Genomic DNA, 22,023 nt, shown 5'->3' on the forward strand with positions numbered 1-22,023 from the left:
AAAAAATGGAAGCTAAAAAATATTACAATTTCTAAACTTTGCTCGTTTTTTATTTTAATTCTAAACTATGTAGTACAACAGTTAAGTGCGTATTTTAAGGCCGAACACCTTTTTTTTTTTATTGCTTAATCTGAGCATCATGAAATATTTGTACAATAGTGGAAATCGACAAACATTAAAACATTATTTTTTGTTTAAAAAAAAACGTATATTTTTCAATCTTCGTTCTATCGTTTACTTAATCATTAATCTATACCGTGAGTTTTTTTTCTTCTCTTTTAAACTTAACAAATTAGTTTTAAAAAAGCCGTGAAATTTACACACATGCGGTTTGTGCAGGTGCGCGAGGGGGACATCGAATAGGGGGCTAATCGTAGCGGTCAGCGGGTAATTAATTAAGATTCGTTAATTACCTTTTTAGTTAATGAAAACCGACATATAGTTTCAATTAGAAGCTTGCTGAGCGTCATCGAAAAAAACTAGATCAGTAATACTAATATTCAAAAATACTTGGAGCGCGTGAGAAGCGCACTAGTGCACTAAAGTTACCACTCGTGGAGCAGGTACTACAAGGCTAGCGGTTACGGTAAGGCGCCCGCGCGATTTTTCCGTCTCTTATCTAGCCCCAGCCTTGTGCCTGCTTCACGAACGCTTCTCACGCGCTCAAAGTCTTTCTGAAAATTACTCATTTAGTGGTTTTTGACGACACAAGGCAAGTTTCTAATTGGAACCATATGTCTATTTTCACGATTTAAAAAGTCAATTAACGAGTTTCAATTAATTAGCCGACTGATCGCTACGATTAACACCCTCTACTATGTCCCCCTGGCCGTATAACTCACCTGCACAAACAGCATAAGTGTGACTTTCATGGCTCTTTTTTAAACAATTCTGTTAATTTTAAAAATGAACACGTTAGAGTCTAAGATGTTTATTTTTACTAATACTAGAAAGCAAAAAAAAAAAATGAAAGACGTTTACAATCCCCTGTAACGCCGTATTGGAGCGCAGCTTTTGAGGAGGAGGAGGGGAAGGCACGAAGAAGAGGGTATGCCCCTCCTCCTCATCCGTACCCTCCCTTCCTCCTCTCCTGCTCGCCTCTCATTTAGGGAAAAATTTTCCCCGCTAGCTTCAGCGGGAAAATTTTCCCCTAAATGGGAGGCGAGCAGGAGAGGAGGAGGGGAGGGTACGGATGAGGAGGAGGGGCATACTCTCCCCTCCTCCTCCTCAAAAGCTGCGCTCTAATTCGGCGTTACAGGAGACTGTAAACGTCTTTATTTTTATTTTTTTTTTGCTTTCAAATCTCAGTATTAAGTAGTTTTAGTAAAAATAAATATCTTAGACTCTAAGCTGTTTTTTTTTAACTTAGCGAATTTGTTTCAAAAAGACGTGAAAGTCACACTTATGTGGTTTGTGCAGGTGAGTTATACGGCCAGGGGGACATAGTAACAGTCAAACCCGTTTATAACGAACAGCAGGAAACGCTACGATCAGTTCGATATAGCAAGTAGTTCGATATAGCAAAAAAAAAGCATTTACAACGAACTTCCGCGATGAGTTCGTTGTAAGGCGAGAGCTTTTCTTTATTTCTCGTCTCTTAACTCCCGCCTTGTAACAAAGCGCTAAACAGTTTTTTTTTTTTTTTTTTTTGCATGCTTGCGCAGTTTTTTTTTTTTTTTTTTTGCTTATCTTTTTTTCTGCATTGTTTCTCTTCGTGGGCAACCGCTTGGGATGAATTTTTCTTTTTTCTGTACGTGCGTGCAGTGTATTTTTTTTAGCTTTCTCCCATTCTGAGTTGCTTCTCTTCGCTCAGTTTTGTTCGCCACACAGAGCTTTTGGAATTTTCCTACTTTCCTACTTCTTTTGGGGGGACGGGACAGGCTAAAAGACGATTGTTTCACGTGTTTTTGCAAGCCTTCCCGGGGAGAAAAAGTGCGATACAGCCAATATATTGTTCGTTATGAAACATATTTTTTACATGCATTTTTATTTAAATTTTTCGTGAGTTCGATATCGACAATAATTCGCTGTACGTGGGTTCGTTCTAAACGGGTTTCACTCTATAGGGGGCTAATCGTAACGATCAGTCGTCTAATTAATTAAAATTTGTTAATAAACTTTTTAATTAATGAAAATAGACATATGGTTCCAATTAGAAACTTGCTCAGCGTCATTGAAAACCACTAAATCAGTAATTTTTAAAAATACTTTGAGCGCGTGAGAAGCATAGTAGTGCACTAAAGTTACCCCTCCTGGAGCAAGTACAAGGCTGGGGCTAGATAAGAGACGGAAAAATCGCGAGGGCGCCTTACTGCAACCTCTAGCCTCGTGCCTGCTCCACAAGTGGTAACTTTAGTGCACTACTGCGCTTCTCACGCGCTCAAAGTCTTTCTGAAAATGACTGATTGAGTGGTCTTCAATGAAGCTCAGCAAGTTTGTAATTGAAACCATATGTCTATTTTCATTAATTAAAACGTTAATTAACGAATTTTATTTAATTAGCAGACTGATTGTTACGATTAGCCCCGTATACTACGTCCTTCTGGCCATATAACTCACGTGCACAAACCTCATATGCGTAAATTTGAAGGCTTTTTTTTTAACAAATCTGCCAAGTTACAAAAAAAGAAACACTCGGTATAGATAATTACTAAGTAAAGAAACGAACTAAGTTTGGAAAACACACGTGACGTCACGAAGGTCCCCAGTGACATCATAGATGACGTCACTGCGCGTTGCATTATGGGTAAATTTCCTCGCTAAATAGATCCTTTCCGGAATTCAGTGCCATCATGGTGACTCAAATGGCAGTTTACCTCTTACTATACTAATGGCGGCAATGAACCTGCGGTCTGCAGTATTTAATGGGGCACCGTCACTTAAAGGTCAACGGTAAACGAGAATGTGCACTTCACTAAGATTATTTTTCAATCTCTTTTAGTGTCGATGGCGAAACAAACGCAGCCAGTCGAAACGAAGCGCCAACCCACATAGGCGCCTTGATAGAGTCCTATACATCAAGGGGCTTTGAAGCCGAGTGAGTGCTACTAACAGATTGACTGGGACTGAGTTAGAAATGAACGCTTACGCAGCTCTTGCGTCCAATTCCTGCTTCACGTCGCGCTAAAATCTAGAATGTATAGGCCTCGAATCATCTGCTTAGGAGCATCTTCAACTTCTTCCTTCATCAGTAAACAGAAGGCCGCCATTAGTATAGCACACATGGCGTTTTCAGATGATGATTATAGTGATCAAAGTGGTTAGACTGAATTCCGGAAAGGGTCTATTTAGCGGAAAATTTTCCCCGCTAAATTTAGCGGGAAATGTTTCCGCTAAATTTAGCGGGGATTTTTCCCACTAAATTTAACGGGGAATTGTTTTCGCTAAATATAGCTGGGAAAATTTTCTGATAAATTTAGCGGGAAACTTTTTTCGCTAAATTGAGCGGTGATGAGAGCGAGTTTTAGAATAACGTACGCAATTTTAGCACACGTTAGCGCTAAATTTTGCGCTTGTATTAGCGCACGCGACACAAGAGAGTTTTAGAATAGCGTTTCTCCGTCGCGGCGCAAAAGCCCAAGCATCTCGCGCTTGCGACACCACTAAGATACAGTAACAATTTTTATTTCGCACACGAAATGCTGTAAGTTTAGAAAAAAAAAAAAGTTTTTTGGTCCAGAGTAACATTTTAGATTTGTTTAAACATGAGAATGCGACGCGAGCGGTTGACCAGTCGTGCCCGCTTGCGTTGCCTCGGCAAGAGAGGTCTTGTGTAGGGGGGCTATGTTGCGCTTTTTGCACTCCCAGGAGACTTGGAAGAGGGAAGTGACGTCAACAATACAGCAAACGCAGATTGGATGTTGACCATGTTGACAGAGAAAACAAAATAAACATCCAATCTGCATTTGCTCCGTTGTTGACGTCACTTCCCTCTTCCAAGTCTCCTGGGAGTGCAAAAAGCGCAACATAGCCCCACATCGCACCTTCGCCGAGAAATGTTCGCGCGTCGCAAGCATCAACTTGCCAACGAGCTTGTTGCAAGTTGCCGGTGATCGTTGCCAAACCGAGTACTATGTCGTCCCGTATTGAAAATTGCAGTTGCGAGGATGCCGCCGACGTCCACTCACGACGCCGCCAAAATTCTGAAGCCGCCATTTTTTTTTTAACTCTGCTCGTCTTGGCTTTAGCCAACTTGTCATCACGAATCCTCCTTGGAGAAGCGCAGACTCTTTGCGTACGCACGCTATTTCCGAGAAATAGCGCACGCTAAAATTGCGCACGCAAAGCGCAAAACCTGATTTGCGTTTGGAGCATGCGCAGTGGCGACGACGCTATTCTTTGCGCACGCAAAGCTTTAGCGTGCGCTATTCTAAAACTCCCTATTAGGGAGTTTTCGTAGACCACGTTTCCCTCTGCGCTAAGCCCTCCGCAACGAGGAAGTTGCTACTGCGCCTGCGCGCCGATAGTTTTGACTGTAGAGTTCCGGGTATTGTAGCGGGTTGCGGAGGGCGTTGCGGGACGGCGAAAACGATTTACGAAAACTACCTATTTTTCCGCTAAATTTAGCGGGAAATTTTACCCATATTGCGACGCGCGGTGACGTCATCTATTACGTCCCTAGCGACCCTCATGACGTAATACTGGCGTCACGTGTGACGTCATCATGAGAAACGTCCCATAATGCACCGCGTCGTTACGCCGACGGCGACGCCAACGCCGCCCAAGCCGTAAGCCAGCGCCTAAGAGCTGCGCTCTAAAAGTGTTTTGTCTAAACGAAACACGTTTTGCTTTCAAATCTTAGTATTTTGCGATATTCTCAATACTGGTAATAGATCATGTCCAAAAAATTGTATTTCGCTTTTAGATACTACTTTTTTCTAACTTTGCTCGTTTGTTCTGTGAATTTTAGTTTTTATAACCGTGCAGCATATGCTTTTAGACCGGCCGCCTTTGTGAGTTTTATTTATTTGAAAACTCAGTACTTTCCGATATATGTTCACTATTGTCCATTTATTTAAGGAAACAGCATAACATTTTTTTATCGAAATAGTTTCATATACTTTGTTTCTCGTACTAATAACAGATAGAAGTTTAAAGTCTTATTATAGTATCATGTTTTTGTTGTTCTAATAAAAAGTGAATATCAGCTTTTTAGGACATATTTAACGCATCTATAGTCTTAAAAGCCCGCGAAAATGCGTGACAAGACCTATGGAATAATATAGAATGTATTAACCTACTAAAAACGGTGCTGATTTCGCAATTTCATTTCAAACTTTTCTGTAAAAAAAAAAAATTATGTATCTTGCTTATTGGGGCCTGTTTTCCGTAAAATTAAAAGTCTCCCAAAACATATTTAAAAAAAGTTATCACGAAAATATACTGGAAAAGGTATTTTTACATCGCCAAAACCATGTAGAATTTTTAGACTGAATCTGTGAGGGTTAAATTAAGGCGTGGATTGTTTGGAGTGGAATGACCCCGCTGCTGGTTCAGCTACGTTTCGGGGGGGGGGGGGGGGGGGGGGGGGGTTGAAAGCTGAAGTTCGATTAGCCGTCCCAGCTTCGCCACTACGAGAGACTCATAGCGTAAGGTCAGAAAACGTAAGCCAATATAGCTGCGTGAGCGAACCTCTTTCGAAAGTCTAAAATCCTGCACAGGACATACACGACATTATGATACGTGCAACCCTACAAATGCTACGAATTACGCTTCACGGTCGTCATACACAGCTTTAGAGTAACACATTCCGACGTTTCTACCAATCGGCGTGTTAACTCAGTGAGAAGTCTCTTTACTACACACGGAGTGCACATTGAGGCAATTGACAGTTGCCCCTGCGAGATTCCGAAGACAACACTTACATGGCAAACATGATGAACTACGCTGGCCCGTGCACACTTCTCAACGACACCGGGCGCAGGAAGGCCTTTTCTTCCTTAAGAATTTTGTGCCATCACTGCACTCGTGCCCACTGGCCAACACAGTCAAAGAAGAGAGCAATGTCACTCTTCTTCTTTCTTTCTGATTCCTTCGAACTGCGTCATCTTTGTGGTAGACATATAGCACGGCCGCTCGATCCCCCCTGTTGGTGCGGCCTGCCTATTTGTTCCGAAAACAAAAGAGCGCGCGTGAGAGGAAAACTTCTCCCATCTGCCGTAGGGGCGCTGCACATCGGTGAGTCTTGTGAGCTGAAAGCCAGAGAAGGCGCCCAACGCGCTCTGCCATGGTTGCAGAAGGCCGGAAAACTCGCCTCCCCCCCCCCCCCCCCCCCCTTTGCACCGCTTTGCGCGGAGAAAATGTCGGAGTGTCATTCTGTGCTCGAGTGCATGGTTTGTGTTTTCGATCGTTTTGTAGCGTTTTGTAGTTTTGTGAGGGTAGTCACTGATGGATGAGAAAGAAGAAGAAACGTAGACGGTTCTGACGCGACCTCTCAACAGCGACCCGGTTGAGTTTCAGTTCAGCTGCTTCCGCCAATTCAACGGTGGGAACGACCGACTTGATGCCAGAACAGCAGTTTTCACGGCACAAAAGTTGCTCAAGGTTCGTTTGTTATATTGCAACCCAACTGACCTTATTTCGGGCGCCCAGTTTCTCGAAAACACTGTCAGTGCACACCGATCAAGTTTCTTATATAGTCTCAATTTCGGCGTGCAGGTTGGCATTTTGGAGGCTGCCAGAAGTGTAAATGCGCCCTCTAGTTTTGAGCGCCAGACGGCGATGAAATGCGCTAGATCCACTTGTAAACAGGAAATCCTACAGTTCCTGAGGCAGCTCTTGGTGTGCTTTAAAAAATTCAGCACTTGAAGAAGTACAATGAAGTCCCTGCCCAGCTTAAGTTCTCACCGCTGACTTACATGGCTGGCTACTTGGCCTTCGCTTGCGAACAAAAGGTGACAATTTTTAGTTTCAGAAATTGTCGTAATTTCAAAGTAATTAACTGAAACATTCAGCCTAGCAAAGCAATATAAATGCCTGAGTGAAAGTAAGGAAGGCCAATGTGTAGAACCCGCTCATCTTTGCAAGTGACGTGTCCTGAATACAAGCTGCAACTTAAGGGAAGTGCATCACGTGACGGAGCATATCAGTTCGTGTTTAGCTTTGGCCAAGTAGGACTCAGCTATCTACGAGTTGAAGCTGTCTGGCTGTGCAAACTCGTCTGCATCTTTGTCAAGAGGGCTCTACAGTCTCCAGATTCGTCGTTGTGGACAGATTTGCGAGGTCCTCTGGAGCGCTGTGCTTCCACACCTTCTGGACTGCCCTCTGATGTGGTGTACTGACTGCAGAGACCACAGTGAACAGCTCTGCGAGCTCTTTCTCAGGAAGCTCCTCAAACAACTTTTGGGACAAGTGCTGATTGTTGGGCAAGTTGATATGGTACGTCAGAAAACATGATTGCTCTTATAAGACAGAGACATAGGAAGAACAGACACCACAGAGCGCTAACTTTCAACTGATTTAATTCAAGAGCCTCAGCGTAGAAACACGCTGCCTCACCGCACCACATCTCAACCAATCCGTAGCCCCGCCATGGACCGCAAGTACTCTAACTCCTTATCCGCCAAGTCAATTGACGCCACACTGACACAACACGTGCCGGAACTATTTATAGCGTCAGCCTCCATAATCTCTCTAACAGTCTTATCTCTGTGCCTAGCAAGAACAGTAGTCAAAGCAAATAATGGTTTGCACCCGCAGTCATGACAGTGACGCGGCAGATGGCCCATCCCGAACCCCGTTCGCTTTCTGGTAGTGTTCCCTTAGCCGTACATTTAAACATCTGCCTGTCTGGCCGACATAGATCTTGCCACATGAAAGCGGAATTCGATACACCACCCCTTCCGTGCACGGAACAAACGGACTTTTGTGCCTGATTGGGCAGCCCGTCGGTACCTCGCGGAATGGATCTTTCATCTTGCACATTTTTGCCAGCTTTTCGGGTGCAGAGTAAACAACTTTTACGCTTACACGTTTGGCTATTTTCCCCAGACTGTGCGCTGTTCTGTGCATGTAAGGCACAACCGCAACTTTTTGTCTCGCTTGACCTGCCTATGGGCGCGGGCTAACGTCCTTGTAGCCTTTGGAAACCCGGCACGCTGCAAGCGTTTGTTTTGTTCAATCAGACTTAAGGACATGGCATGATGGCAAGAGGGCGTTCGTAAAACACAAATTAACTATTCGTCTTTTAACTAACTTCGAGAGGGATGAATTAAATGGTAACAACGGCTTGTCGGCCCTTGGGTGGTATGCCCAACACGTGCTGTTCAGAGAGGGTGAGTCTAATGTCTAAAAATTGAATGACACTCTCTACGGATACTTCATGCGTGACCTGAAGGGGATCAAGGACATCACCAAAAACGGACAAAAGACTTTTCACCGTCGAAGGGGAGTATCATTGGGTCATGTAAAATTTTAAAAAATCGTCAACATATCTAAAAACCTTAGTAAAGCTAAAAGCACTCAGGCGGTCACAATGTACTCTGTCATAGTGCGCTAAAAATAAATCACTCAAAATGGGAGCAATGCACGAGCCGATACACACACCCCTTTTCTGAATAAAAATGTCGTTATTCCATTCAGCAAAAGTTGAGTTAAGATAAAAACCTAGCAGTTCTAGGAAGTCTTCTACTGACATGCCCGCTCTATTTTGAAAAGCGATCATCCCGCGGTTGTCAATGCACTCTTCAACGCACCTAAGTAGTTTATCATGTGGCAGCGAGTAATACAAATCGTTTACGTCTACAGAGCAAGCTAAGAAGCCTTTGTTCGAGTTTTCCTTTAAAAATTCAACCTCATCCGAACTTCTCATCAAAAACGGATCATCAAACTTAAGCAACATTAGCTTCTCTTGCAAGAAAAGAGAGATCGATTTTTGCCACGTTTCATGCTCTGACACAATCACTCTCAGAGGAAACTCTACTTTATGTGTCTTGACGCTGAACATTATCTGCAGACTACAGCACCTGCTGTTGTCAATGCTCTGCGCCAAACGACCAAGATTAAACTTCTCGCAGAGATTCTTCCCCTCCGTCTTCAGCTTTTTTTTCAATTACACATCTTGACGTTTGTTAAAAACCAAAGAAATGGCCTCAAGGGCCTTATGGAGATTATGTAGATTATGGAGGCTGACGCTATAAATAGTTCCGGCACGTGTTGTGCCAGTGCGGCGTCGGTTGACTTGGCGGGTAAGGAGTTAGAGCGCTTGCGGTTCATGGCGGGGCCACGGATTGGTTGAGATGTGGTGCGGTGACGCAGTGTGATTCTACGCTGAGGCTTTTGAATTAAATCAGTTGAAAGTTAGCGCTTTGTGGTGTCTGTTCTTCCTAAGTGCCTGTCTTCAAAGCGCAATCATGTTTTCTGACTCTTCTGGGAAACTGGGCGGGTGACCTAAACAGCTCTCTAGAGAATATATTGAGGCTTTCGCGGAAGCCTCTTTCCCGAAAGCTACTCCGCTTGTGAACTATTATGACCCCCTTGATCTGTTTGTGAACAATGAAGCTACTCCGCTTGTTGAAGTTATGCACGAGGAATTCGTTTCTTATGGTCCTTCACAGAGGAATAAAAGGCACAGCTCGAGCATGGTTAAAACCGGAAATTTTACGGCCTACTTATATCCAGCTATAACTCCTATATTACACTGGCAATACAATAGAAACGGGGAAACACTTACGAGAACAAAGAAAACGACCATTCGCTCATACTGCCAGCTGAATGCGGCTCTAACGCGCAGCCTGCAGCTGAGTGAGCTCCTCGCAGAAAGAATTGTGTGCTTTTATTCTACACACATTTGTCACATCATTCATGCAATCTGGCACCCAGTTTCAATTGAGACTCGCCGCTTCACGCAAAAGCAATCTAAACAACCACACCGGGCCGGGCGGACTGCTCCTCTTTCGCCGATAAAGAGCACCAGGGGTGCCGCTGCGGGTTGAAGTAGAACTATCACTCTCACCGGCGGAGTGAGGCGTACGGCGGTACGGCAGGCCGCTTCCAAAAGGGGATCGACCGGCCGTGCATATAGTATCCCCATTTCAGCTTGCGTCCAGACGCAGCTGATGCTACAAACGCGAGCATGTGGCCCTGAACAGTTTTTGCCTTGCACGAGCGCACGTGCTTGGCAGGGACGCCGAAAACCCGGAGCTCGCACTTGTAGCTTCTGCTACGCTCACTCTTAAAGTGCAACCCCACCCTTCGTTAGTGTGATTCTGAACCAAGAGATGGGCGGTGAGATCGCCTTCAGGCCTGTACATCAATGAGAGAAATCGTGGGTGGTGGCGCTTCGATACAGGGGGGTACTTTTCTCTATCTTGAATTTGACATCCCTGGTCCTTCGCTTGTTTTTCTCTGCACCAGCTTTCTTTGGAACGCGCACGGCTGCGCCAGTTCTCGTGCAAGGATGCCAGTTGCCTACGCTCCCAGCTCACGTTCCAATTAAATATGCTCAGAACAAAATGCGAAAAACATCCTTATCCAAATGGCGAAACACATGCACAACAAAACAACCGATGCGTTGAAAAATATAAAATTGCTTGTGCGCCGTTAGCATTCCACGGTGAATTTTGAAGGCCAATTACATATCAATGTGATCAGATTTATATGACGGGCCGGGCCTATTGTCCTGCGTGCGCTTGGCTCTTTGCGGATTCCCAGGAAAACGTGATGTCGTGATAAACTTGGGTTTCCAAACTTCTAGCTCGAGAAGTTAAATACATAAAAAATCAAAACAAATTAACTATTTTTTCGGCGGTCAGGTGTCTCATTTAGGTAGCTGGGTATTCATTTTGAACAAAACCACGAGACTGGAAAACACAAAAATTGACACTCACGTTTAGATATTGAGTTTGGTAAACCCACCTTAGGACTGGTGCGGGAGTCATGATAAAAAAAAAGCCAATGTTAAAAATTAACCAGCAGCAATAATTGATAAGAATAAATTTAATACGAGCTCAGTGATAATTGCAATGACTGCCCAGGCAAAGATTCTGTGTCTGTGGATAGCTTTTGCACAGAGTTTAAGCAATATACCAGCCTTAATTTGGTGATTTATGCGCGCAAATAGTGGTGTGCAAAAATGAAATAGATGCAAACGGGTATAGTTTGACGTTGTATGAAATATAGTGTAAGCACGCACGTGCTACGCTGATTAAGACTGAAAAAGCGCTACATTTTACACTAGCGTTGAGCGTATTGCAAGTTAAGAGCGCATCTAAAGCTAAAGCTTAGATATAATGCTCAGGCCGTAATCTTTGAAGTATATACGAACTCGCCCAAGCCTCAACTTTAGCATACTTTATGACCCTCAGATTTGGTGTAAGTTGTCTCCTGATTGCTTGCAACAGAAAGGGGGAAACATTCGAACTCTGGGTTGATAGAAAAACTCCACCTACTGACAGCTACCAATAATCTCGGCGCCGATTGTGAGTATTCACTGAATGCCAACGGTCGCATGCCTAGAACAAGTTTTTCCCAGGTGATTTCATACAATCGCAATCGTTCTTGACAAACAACACTGTTTATTTACGCAAACGGCCACGTGTGAAGTTTAACATATTTTGCATTGATTGTGGCACACGTAACAAGTAGCATAATTTTTTTTTTTTTTTTTTTACAATTTGCGATGTAGAATGCTCCTGGATTACCGTGGTCTCATTGCACGTAGCACACAAAAGAACACGAGATGAATCGCAGTGGGAAACAAAAACAATAAGGATAAGCAAGTGTGTAATCACGTAAAAACTGAGGGCATTGCAGATATGCAGAATGTAGCTTTGTTTCACTAAGTACACCACCAGTAAAGTGTTTGGTTTTATCGCGCGAGCGAAGCGGAACATACAAGAGCGAACATGCTGGCGTGAGCTACTCTACCAGTAAAGAAGCGCACAATCCAAAGCATCCAGCTCGCTTTTAGAGCTTTTTGTGCATTCAGACCTTTTGAAAACCCAATTATAATTAATTCTATTATTGCAATTATTTTATTAAGCGCGCCTATGTGTCTTTCTTGTATTTTTCCTTCACGTGCCATTTTCTTAGTTATATAATATTTTTCTATAGAAGTCCGATAACTATAGTCTGTTTCATCATAAAAGCCGCATAATCAAAGATGTAGACAAAAAAGAAAAACGCGAACAGGCAAACACACATTAAAATGCAATGTAACGCCGGATTAAAAATTAGTCGTTAGTTTTTTAGAGAGCAGCAGTTTCGTAGGGCGACACTGCTACCCGTTGAATGTTATAAAAAATTCAGTACAACTGTTAGCTCAGGGTCTTTAACGTGCATTACGCAGTATATGTGGTACACGATCGCACAACGGTAGGGTGCAGATGGGCGACTGAACCCAGGGTCTCTGCTAAAGCCGCTTGATAAAGGCGTTTTTTACAAGTACCGCCAACCATTGTTGTGGAAACGCGCAAGACACGTGCCACGAGCGGGTGCTCCACCGCCATTCGCTTTCAAGGGACAGTCAATTTAGTGCTGCGCCGCCATTAGCCTCTAAGGGCCGTTCGAGACACGGGCCACGTGCATTGGCACAATTGACGTTACTTGAAAGACCAACGCAAACACATAGAGGAGATTTAATCCCCAGGTTCTGCAGCGTGAGCTCCGTGCTTTGAACGGAGCTCGCGTTCGAGCATTTCTCTAGGTGCTCTGATCTGCGGTGCCACAACACACTCGGCCAACGATCCCCCACTGCACTTGGTTTAGCCTACGAGCTAAACCAAATGATAAACGCAACTGCCAATCGTCATGATTCATAAGTGCGACTTTCTCAGCATTAGTTTCGGTGTAAGGAAGCTCACGTAATATTGCTTTGCTTTGTCGCGAACTGTCTAAACATTTGTGGAGGACGGAAAAGTGTTTCCTGTGATGTCGGATAAAGCTTCAGATAACTGACAACCATCATTTTAAGCACCAAGATGTGTATGAAGCGTAGCTTATTCAGCGGCTCTATAGTTTACCCCGACCTCATAGGCAAAGAAAGAGGACGAACAGCTTGACCTCGGGCTCTTGGCGCTGCTTCAGTGGCTTCATCAGCCCGTACCGTTGGCTGCACTCCGAACTAAGGTAAAACAAAGCAAATATTCAGACCTTAAGGTTTCACGAGCCAATCCAACAAAAATCACTTAACACGCATAAAGAAAAATGCGGGTTTATTTTGGCTAACTGGAAATCTTTTGACGTGCAACCGAAATCTCAGATTGGCCTCCGTCGGATAGACTACTTCCATAAAGCCCTGCATGCAACACGGCGTGCGTTGCACTCTGGGAACTAGTTGGCCAGGGAGGAGAGTGGCATGGTTTCGGTTTCGATCGACACGTCGACAAGAGCTCACACACAGAGCGTGGACTATTAACGGCCGTTATCTCATGTTTTCTGGTCCCGAGAGCGTCATTAGTGGTCTCTAAACTAACCTAAATGGCCAGACCTCGAAGAATTAGCACAAGCCCGAGACGTATAGCTTGTCTTAACACATGCTTGTTGTATTTTTGTACATGAGCCTTTCTGTTAGCGTTTCGAGGTATGGTGGACGAGCCAGTGCTGGGAATGTCGACGCTGCGAAGCTCGGGGATCTTGCTTATGTACGAATCAACACGCTGTAGCAACCAATAAGTATGCATACATCGAGCTCGTGCCTTTACATTAGTGTTGTTGATCAGGAAGTTTGTTCGTTTCGTGCGCCCATAGACGAAATATTACTTTTTGCAATTACTGTTTTTTTAATACGCCTGTGTACGCAAGGTAAAACTCGGAGGCGCCATTGGAAAGCTCAATTATAACACACTTCTTATCGCTTATCTGTACTGACCCGCAGCACTGCACGAAGCGAAGTCCCCACCCGCTTGCATTTTACTAATATTCAACATCGCGTATTCGCGTTTCGCCCATACAAACCGTTTTAAGAAAGCAAAAGTCGAGCACTTGTGTGAAAAATGTCGCACCATTCGCCAGAAGTACGCCGGACGGGCGTGAACCCCTATGCGATGCGCCAAACGAACGAGATTATTCAAAGTGCATTTGACGGTTGCTAATAGCCATAATATTTGTTATGTGTTTGCTTTCTTCCTGCCTGAGTATGCCTAGATAATTTCAAACACACCGTTCAGGCACAGATCTTGGGCGTCAGTAAAAGCTCGTCCAAAAAGGCTTAGCGAGCAGTAGGGGACGCTTGTTAGGGCCTCCGTCGTAGCTAGCCGATCTCAGCGTTGGCGAAAACTTAATTTTTTATCAGCATAAAATTTGAGTGGGAGATATATGATAACACAAGGAAGACATCATAGTAACTTTGTGCAGTAGTGAGGTCGAATTTATTGTGTTTTCTGAAAAGTTCATGCGTCAACGCTGGGCTCGACTTTGATACTCCTGTGAGGGTGCGCCTTGCTTTTCGCCCAGTGAAGTAACAAGAAGCGGTCGTTTGGCAAACAAAATACGTGTAATGCTCCAGGTGACCGAATTTCACTTGTAGTTCACTGGTACTAGACGGGATCATTGAAATTGAACTCAAAGATGAGGTGATTAAGCCACGTCTTACTACGTTTGCATACGCACTCATAATATCTGGTGTTTCGGGAACCAAGGAAAGTGCCCCGGCCTTCGTTTTGTATCGCTCGAGAATGAGTGTATTGTACATTCGTAAAAAAGTCAGACAATCGAAAACGCAAGCAGCGCGTTCGGTCGCGGCGTGATAGCATGAGATGAATCTGCTCAGTCGAAACCGAAACTGAGTGGCCAACTAGTTCCCACAGTGCACCGCGTGGTAATTTCGCCGCAATGGGGCGCGTCGGTTTTGGAAGAAGTCCATTGCGGCCACCTCGGCCGATATTTAAACCCGGCAAATATGGATTCATGGGCCAGCGCGTTGGCTGTAGAGTCACTGAGACGATTTAATGTTTTGTTTTAATATCATTGCCACTAGAGCCATTAAATCAGCTGCGCTTAGAGTATCGGCGCTCTGTTCCCCGACATTGTTGTGGGCGCCCCGCCATTTTGGTGCTTGTGCAGAGCAGACGCAACTGTCGATCGTCATGATTCAAAAGTGCCACTTCCTCAGCATTAGATTAGGTGTTAGGAAACTCGTGTAATTTTGCTTTGCTCTGTAGCGAACTGTTTAAAGATTTGCGGAGGCCGGAAAAGCGTTTCTTGGGATTTCAAATAAAGCTTGAGATAATTAGCAACCATGATTTTAAGCCACCATATGGCCAAATGTGGTTACTCTGAAGCGTAGCTTATTTAGTGGCACCAATTGTCACCTAAGAGCCACCGAGGTGGTTTATGAAACAAACTATAGCCAAACCATTCCGACAAGCATGGATTGATTGCCGAAAATGATTTTTGCAAGTGACAAAAACATTAAAATGTTTTCGCACACGTGGCGGAATCTGAAATGACGGAATACATTTTATGGCGCCCATTTCATTTGAATAGCGTCGGGCATGTGTTATGACGCACAGTAGAACGCACGCAAAAGCAGCTGTGGTGCACCCGCAGCCTCGCGCTTGTTGTTCTGACATCCCTGGCTCGTTAGAGTCTAAGATGTTTATTTTTACTAATACTCAGAGAAGCAGAGAAACAAACCATCCCGTGTTACACGAAAAATGAAAGCAAAGGAAATTTTCCGGTAAACAATGACATCTACGGTTTGAAAATTCAGATGCAGCCAGCCAGGCAACGCGGAAACAACTGCCAGGAAAACGAACATTGGGAACACTTGACACAAAGGAGAGCGATATTTGCAAGCAGATGTCATATAAATACATAAATGTGAAGATGCCAGTGCAAAGAGGGAAGGCAAAAGCACTTTGAGTATGAGCATGTTAGTGAGTCCAAAATTTTCAACAACTTTCGTCAATGCAGTCCCGAAGGGGCATTACGCAGTATTCAAAATGGGTACAGTGCCAATGTAAAGCAAAACCTTCTGGGCAGTGCGAGGGATTCAACTTGCGATGTAACAACAAGTAGCAGGGAGTGCTGCGGCGCACACACTCACTTGCCAATGAGTCCTCCGCTGAGGAAACAGCTAGAATGAGGTTATGGCACGTCAAACGTCAAAAGAAAAATCTCGGAAAAAGTTACTTCGCACTACTTAACGAACACATGCAGAGGAAAAAATCTTTTTTTTTTTAAACAGCCTAGATAAAAAAATAATGTTTTAAAACGAATGTACATCGAAAAAAATTTTTAGAGCTATATTTACGGCGCAAAACGAATTTGTAGTTGGCACCCGTGGGAGCCGCCGCTGGTCATGTGGTACATCTGTACGCCGTTGCGCGGCACCGCTGCCGCCTCAAAGTCACGCCGCTGCCGCACGCTGAGCATGGCGCGCCGCCGTTTCAACGCGTTTCTCCACGCCGCCGCCGCGCAAGTTCGTCCGCTCCGGTCTACCATGTCTGCTTGCGCTTTTTCAGGAGCTTCCTTTGGGCTCTGAAAGTTGCCTATTAATCTTCGTCTTTTTTTTTTTATTTTTGCACTTGAAACAAAGATGAATATGTAACATTTAGAGACAATAGGAAGCTTCCAAAAGAGCGCAAGTACATGACAAATAGCGGCCAGTCACGTGACAAATAGCGACCACTTAATATAGCTCTGAAAATTTTTATTTTTTGTTGTAAATTCGTTTTATGACTCAATTTTCCCAGACAGGCTGTTTAAAAAAAATTGTATTTTTCCTTTGCATGTGTCCTTTAAGGCCCATTCACACAACTGCATTTGACTACAACCGACTGAGACAAGGCCGGTTTTTAGGCCTCCTGCGACTGCTTACGACCAGATTCAAAGCACCGCAGTCAAAGCCTTCACACGAGGCTTAAAAGCAGGTTTTTAGCTTCTCCGGTCGTAAGCAGTCCCAAGTGTGCCAACCAGCTGTTACTTCACTACAAAACTCCACAGGGGCCGAGAGAAAAAATGCAAAAGTTACAACTGCCTTTTTTTTTAATAAGATTGAATTTCGGTTCCACATGAACTTTTGCCACATTTGTATCTCCCTTATAGATAGTAAGTAATATTAAGAAACAATGATGGACATTTTTACAAACATATTAGACCTCACCTCAAAGGAGCACACCTCAAGCTAGTTCAAGGGAGTTTGGAACAAGAGCTGACTCATGATGTAGAGTGCATTCAGGTGCACAACACAGAGCGCTGCTGCAATTTGTGAGGCTTATTACGCATAAGCGCTTCAGTGTGGCGAGTTTCACTACTAATCTGAACAAAGGGCTTGGGACCAATTTTGCACTCAGGTATATACATACTTTGATTGAAAAGGCATAAAGTTTTGCACGAATTAAATGATAACACACGGGGCAGGCTCAGCTTACGGTCAACCGCAAGGCATTCCACATGTGTGCATTTGTTCTGGTGGATAAACTCCTACACTGAGCAAAGCTCTTGGAGCATTGTTTACACTTCTAAGGTTTTTAAATACAGTTTTCGATAATGGCAGATCAGACTGGTATTATGAGATAAGGCTTGGGAGCACTACTTACACTGAACTGGCTTTTCGCCTGTGTGTTTTAGATTATGCTTTCTCAGATAGGTATTTCGAGCAAAGGCTTCGGGGCACTGCTCGCACTTAAATGGCTTTTCACCAGTGTGCGTTCGATTATGGAGTCGCAGACAATAATTTTGAGCAAAGGTTTGGGAGCACTGCTTGCACTTATATGGCCTTTCACCAGTGTGCACTCGATTATGCTTTCTCAAATCGGAATTTCGAGCAAAGGCTTGGGGGCACTGCTTGCACTTAAATGGCTTTTCACCAGTGTGCTTTCGAATATGCTGTCTAAGATTGGAACTGTGACCAAAGGCTTGGGGACACTGCTTACACTTAAATGGCTTTTCACCAGTGTGCATTCGATTATGGCGTAGCAGATAGTAATTTTGAGCAAAGGCTTGGGGGCACTGCTTGCACTTAAATGGCTTTTCACCAGTGTGCATTCGATTATGCTTTCTCAGATCGGAATTTTGAAAAAAGGCTTGGGGGCACTGCTTGCACTTAAATGGCTTTTCACCAGTGTGCTTTCGACTATGCTGTCTAAGATTGGAACCGTGAGCAAAGGCTTCGGGGCACAGCTTGCACTTAAATGGCTTTTCCCCAGTGTGCATTCGGGTATGATTTCTCAAATGGGAATCTTGAGCAAAGGCTTTGGGGCAATGCTTGCACTTAAATGGCATTTCACCAGTGTGCTTAAGATTATGGCATTGCAGATGGTAATTTCGAGAAAAGGATTGGGGGCAATGCTTGCACTTAAATCGCTTTTCGCCAGTGTGCATTCGATTATGGCATCGCAGAGCAGACTTTTTAACAAAGGCCTTGGGGCATTGCAAGCACTTGAATGGCTTTTCCCCAGTGTGCAAACGATTATGGTAGGTCAGAAGGGAATTATAAGCAAACTCTTCAGGGCAGAGGTTGCACTTAAATGGCTTTTCACTCTTGTGCTTTTGAGTGTTGTCGAGCACTTGGGACTTAGAGCCAGACATTGGATGCTGGCACCTGGATTGTTCATCACCATGGGCAGCCAGGTGGCTCACAATTACACACTGATCTCTGGTGACATAGGTGCAGGAACAGCATTTGAACCAGATGTCCTTGGTGACTTTCAGTGGGTAGCTGGTCTTCCCCAACAATGTGGCTCCATCACCTAAAATAAAATATCATACGTGTTGATACACAAGGAGGAGAAACTGTCAAGTGACAAGTCTACTTTCTTTTCTTCCACCCCCTCTCCCCTGGAGAGAAACAATAAAGTTGAAGTTGAAGGTAGCCAGTTAGTTTCGAAAAGAGTTGTCATTAACACAGTTTTGCCGCAGCTGTACAGTTCAATATTTTGCAGCGCTTCAAAATTCGATTCACGGAAGCACTCAAATGCAACTGGAACCATTAAGGGGAGTCCCTTTTCTTGAAAAGTAAAAATCCTAGAGAAAAAAAGTATATACAGTCAAACCTCAATGTAACAAACTTCTATGTAACGAAACCACCGATGTAACGAAGTACATAACTTTTTCTAACCGCAAGTGTATGCACGCCATGTATTTTTGACCGCTATGTAACGAAGTACCGTTCGCCGTAATTTCGATGTAACGAAGTTTCATGGACAATTCGTCACAAACGTTTGGGTCGCAAAGGAGATATTGGAAAGCACATGCGCTGAAACGGGCCCCCGATAAAGCGCAAAAGGTGAAACAGGCCGAATCTGGTGAGTGTGGTGTACAGAACGGCCACTAGAAGACACTAGAGCCGCCGCCGTTTCATCCGTCGGCTCCGTTCGCGCTGCATAGTTCGTTTCGAGGCCTAACTAAAAATGTGCTTTTCTCATTGTCCTGGGTGATGGAGCTTTAACTTTGAAGGCGATGGAGCCCCCCCCCCCCCCCCCCCCCAACGTCGACCTCAACAACTTTCTATAAGCCGACGCTGCTGTCATTTCAACGGAGGAAATGACCAACGAGGCGATAGCTATAGCGATGTTCGTGGCAACTCTGAAGACGGGAACGCTTCGAGCCTGATAAGTAAGACACCGGCGATGTGAACAGTAACCGTGAAGTGGTGGACGCGATCGATGTCTTGAGGCGGTTCGCAAGCACACAGCAAGAGGAAGACGCAATGCAGGCCGTCTGGTTAGGCGAATGTCGCGTGTTGCCAATAATAATGCCAAGAGTGGCCCAGATAAAGGTGACGGACTACTTTCAACTGAAATAATGGTGTTCTTGGTGAGTTTTGTGCACCCGTGAAACATTTGTTGGCAACTTTCTTTAATGTTAGGCCCGAATTTCTGTGTAGCGAAGTTTTAATGTAACGAAGTAAATTCCGAATTTTACCGGCTTCGTTACATCGAGGTTTGACTGTATTTTTTAAATCATGATTTTTAGATGACACTTTACATATCTCCTCGCCTTGGAAAGTATTCCTGACTTCTCAGAACTTTCCTTTTTGTGTCACAAGAAAATTCTAGACTTGAAAGACAAAATCTGGATCTGAATACTTCTTGGGGTCTGGATACCTCATTATTCAAAGAGTGTGACAAAAACAATATTTCTGGAGATTCTTAGATATGACATTTTCTAATCGGTTAGTTTCGAAAAGAGTTGTCATTAACACAATTTTGCCGCAGCTGTACAGTTCAATATTTTGCAGCGCTTCAAAATTCGATTCACAAAAGCACTCAAATGCAACTGGCACCATTAAGGGGAGTCCCTTTTCTTGAAAAGTAAAAACCCTAGAGAAAAAAAGTATATATTTTTTAAATCTTGATTTTTAGATGACACTTTACATATCTCCTCGCCTTGGAAAGTATTCCTGACTTCTCAAAATTTTCTTTTTTTGTGTCACAAGAAAATCCTAGACTTGAAAGACAAAATCTGGATCTGAATACTTCTTGGGGTCTGGATACCTCATTATTCAAAGAGTGGGACAATATTTCTGGAGATTCTTAGATATGACATTTTCTAATTGGCCAATGACTGTTCCGCCTATGGTGAGTAAGATCGAAAGTCTTTCTTCAAGTTAGCAGTAAAAAAATTTCAACAAGTGATGGAGTCGCGTCTCGCTAATATGTACGTAACGCTATAGGCTCCATGCAGGAACTATAGGGGCACTTTGAAAAATGAGCGTAGCGCCGCTAGCGGAGGAACTGGCGCTCGAGTGAGACGCGTTCAGCACCTTGTGGCGCCTATCGTGTGCGAAGGTGCGGCGGAGGAAGCGTGCACTGACGGAACGTTCGCTTTTTGAGCTGATACCTTGAGGGTGACGTTGCATGAGGGCTGGGGCAGACCTAAGGTCATCTAGCTGTTCTCGGCTTCTTATATATTGAGTTTGAGTCATTAATAGGTTTAATTTCTCTAGTTGCAGTAGAAAATGAGGCTTGAGCACTTTTACAAAAAAGCAAGATGGCCACCACCATAATTGCTCCAAGTAGGAAATTTGTCTCGCTCGTCACTAGAAAAATAGGACTGCTTGGACGATAATATTTGGAGGCGAGTGAGATGTTCACTAAAGGAAAGTGTATGCCAAGTATTATTAAGACCTCAAGTGTGAAAGTTATGTTTCGAACAAATAAAGAAATAAAGAAGTTCGGGATACCCAATATTGAACCCAAAATGTTGTGTAACAACCTGGTTGTGTGAGGTGCAGATTTTTGGCACACGGATACTTGGACATGACCGTAACTTGACAAAACACTTATTATACCAAACAGAGGTGGCATAGGGAAACCAAGTGGAAATTTGGTTCGGGCGACGTAACTGAATGGGAACCGGTTTTGACCGTTTGTGGCTGTCAAAGAGAATGTCACTCGTCGTGTGAGGTGGAGACTTTACAGGGAGCGGAACAGCGGACTTTACTTCCAAATCAAACAACTTTACAAAAGGTGGTTCCAAAGCCGAGAAACAAAAGTTGTCGTCTAACACACAATTTGACCATCGAACGCTTTTACGGTCAGCTGTTGTATAATAACCTGGCTGTGTGAGGTACAGATTTTCGGCACACAGGTACTTGGACATGACCGTTACTTGACACAACATTTATTATACCAAACAGAGGTGGCATAGGGAAACCAAGTGGAAATTCGGTTTGGGCGGCGTAACTGAATGGGAACCAGTTTTGAGTGTCAAAGTCTCAAGAGAATACTGCTCGTCGCGGTAGGTGGATATTTTACAGGAAGGAAGGGACCAGTGGATGACACTTTACAATAGGTTGTTTCGAAGCCGAGAAAAAGAAGTTGTCAACTACAGGACTCGGGGTGTCAGCATTTCCACGTCCAAAAGGAGGCTGACCGAAAAATCAAGTCAATTCAAAACAGGGCAAAATATTTAGTTACAAAGACTATTCTCGACACAGAAGAGTACTATATCAGCTGAAAGAAACAGCAGACTTGCCACACCATATTTTTCCTCGATTTGATAATCAGCAGAAGGGACTATTAAAAACATAACGTACAAAACTTTTCCAAACATCACCCTTACAGTTGGCACTTTCCGGCTGGAACAAACTGGTAGCTAACATTGTGTCCTTAGTAAATGTCGACGAATTTAAGTGTG

At 44.0% G+C, this 22,023-nt stretch overlaps 2 protein-coding genes across 2 annotated transcripts in view; one reads left to right on the top strand and one right to left on the bottom strand.

Annotated features, from left to right (window-relative positions):
* The window catches only part of LOC121045782 (1-acyl-sn-glycerol-3-phosphate acyltransferase epsilon), a 107,155-nt gene that overhangs the window by 74,780 nt on the left and 10,352 nt on the right, over positions 1-22,023 (bottom strand). The gene's annotated exons all lie outside the window — the stretch shown is intronic.
* Positions 16,174-18,636, top strand: LOC121833381. The gene has a single exon (XM_042286603.1). The coding sequence runs from the start codon at positions 17,935-17,937 to the stop codon at positions 18,634-18,636; it is 702 nt and encodes a 233-aa protein (XP_042142537.1). The 5' UTR covers positions 16,174-17,934.

This window comes from Ixodes scapularis, unplaced genomic scaffold (genome assembly GCF_016920785.2).
Source record: "Ixodes scapularis isolate PalLabHiFi unplaced genomic scaffold, ASM1692078v2 PGA_scaffold8__174_contigs__length_109621045, whole genome shotgun sequence".
Lineage (NCBI taxonomy): Eukaryota > Metazoa > Arthropoda > Arachnida > Ixodida > Ixodidae > Ixodes > Ixodes scapularis.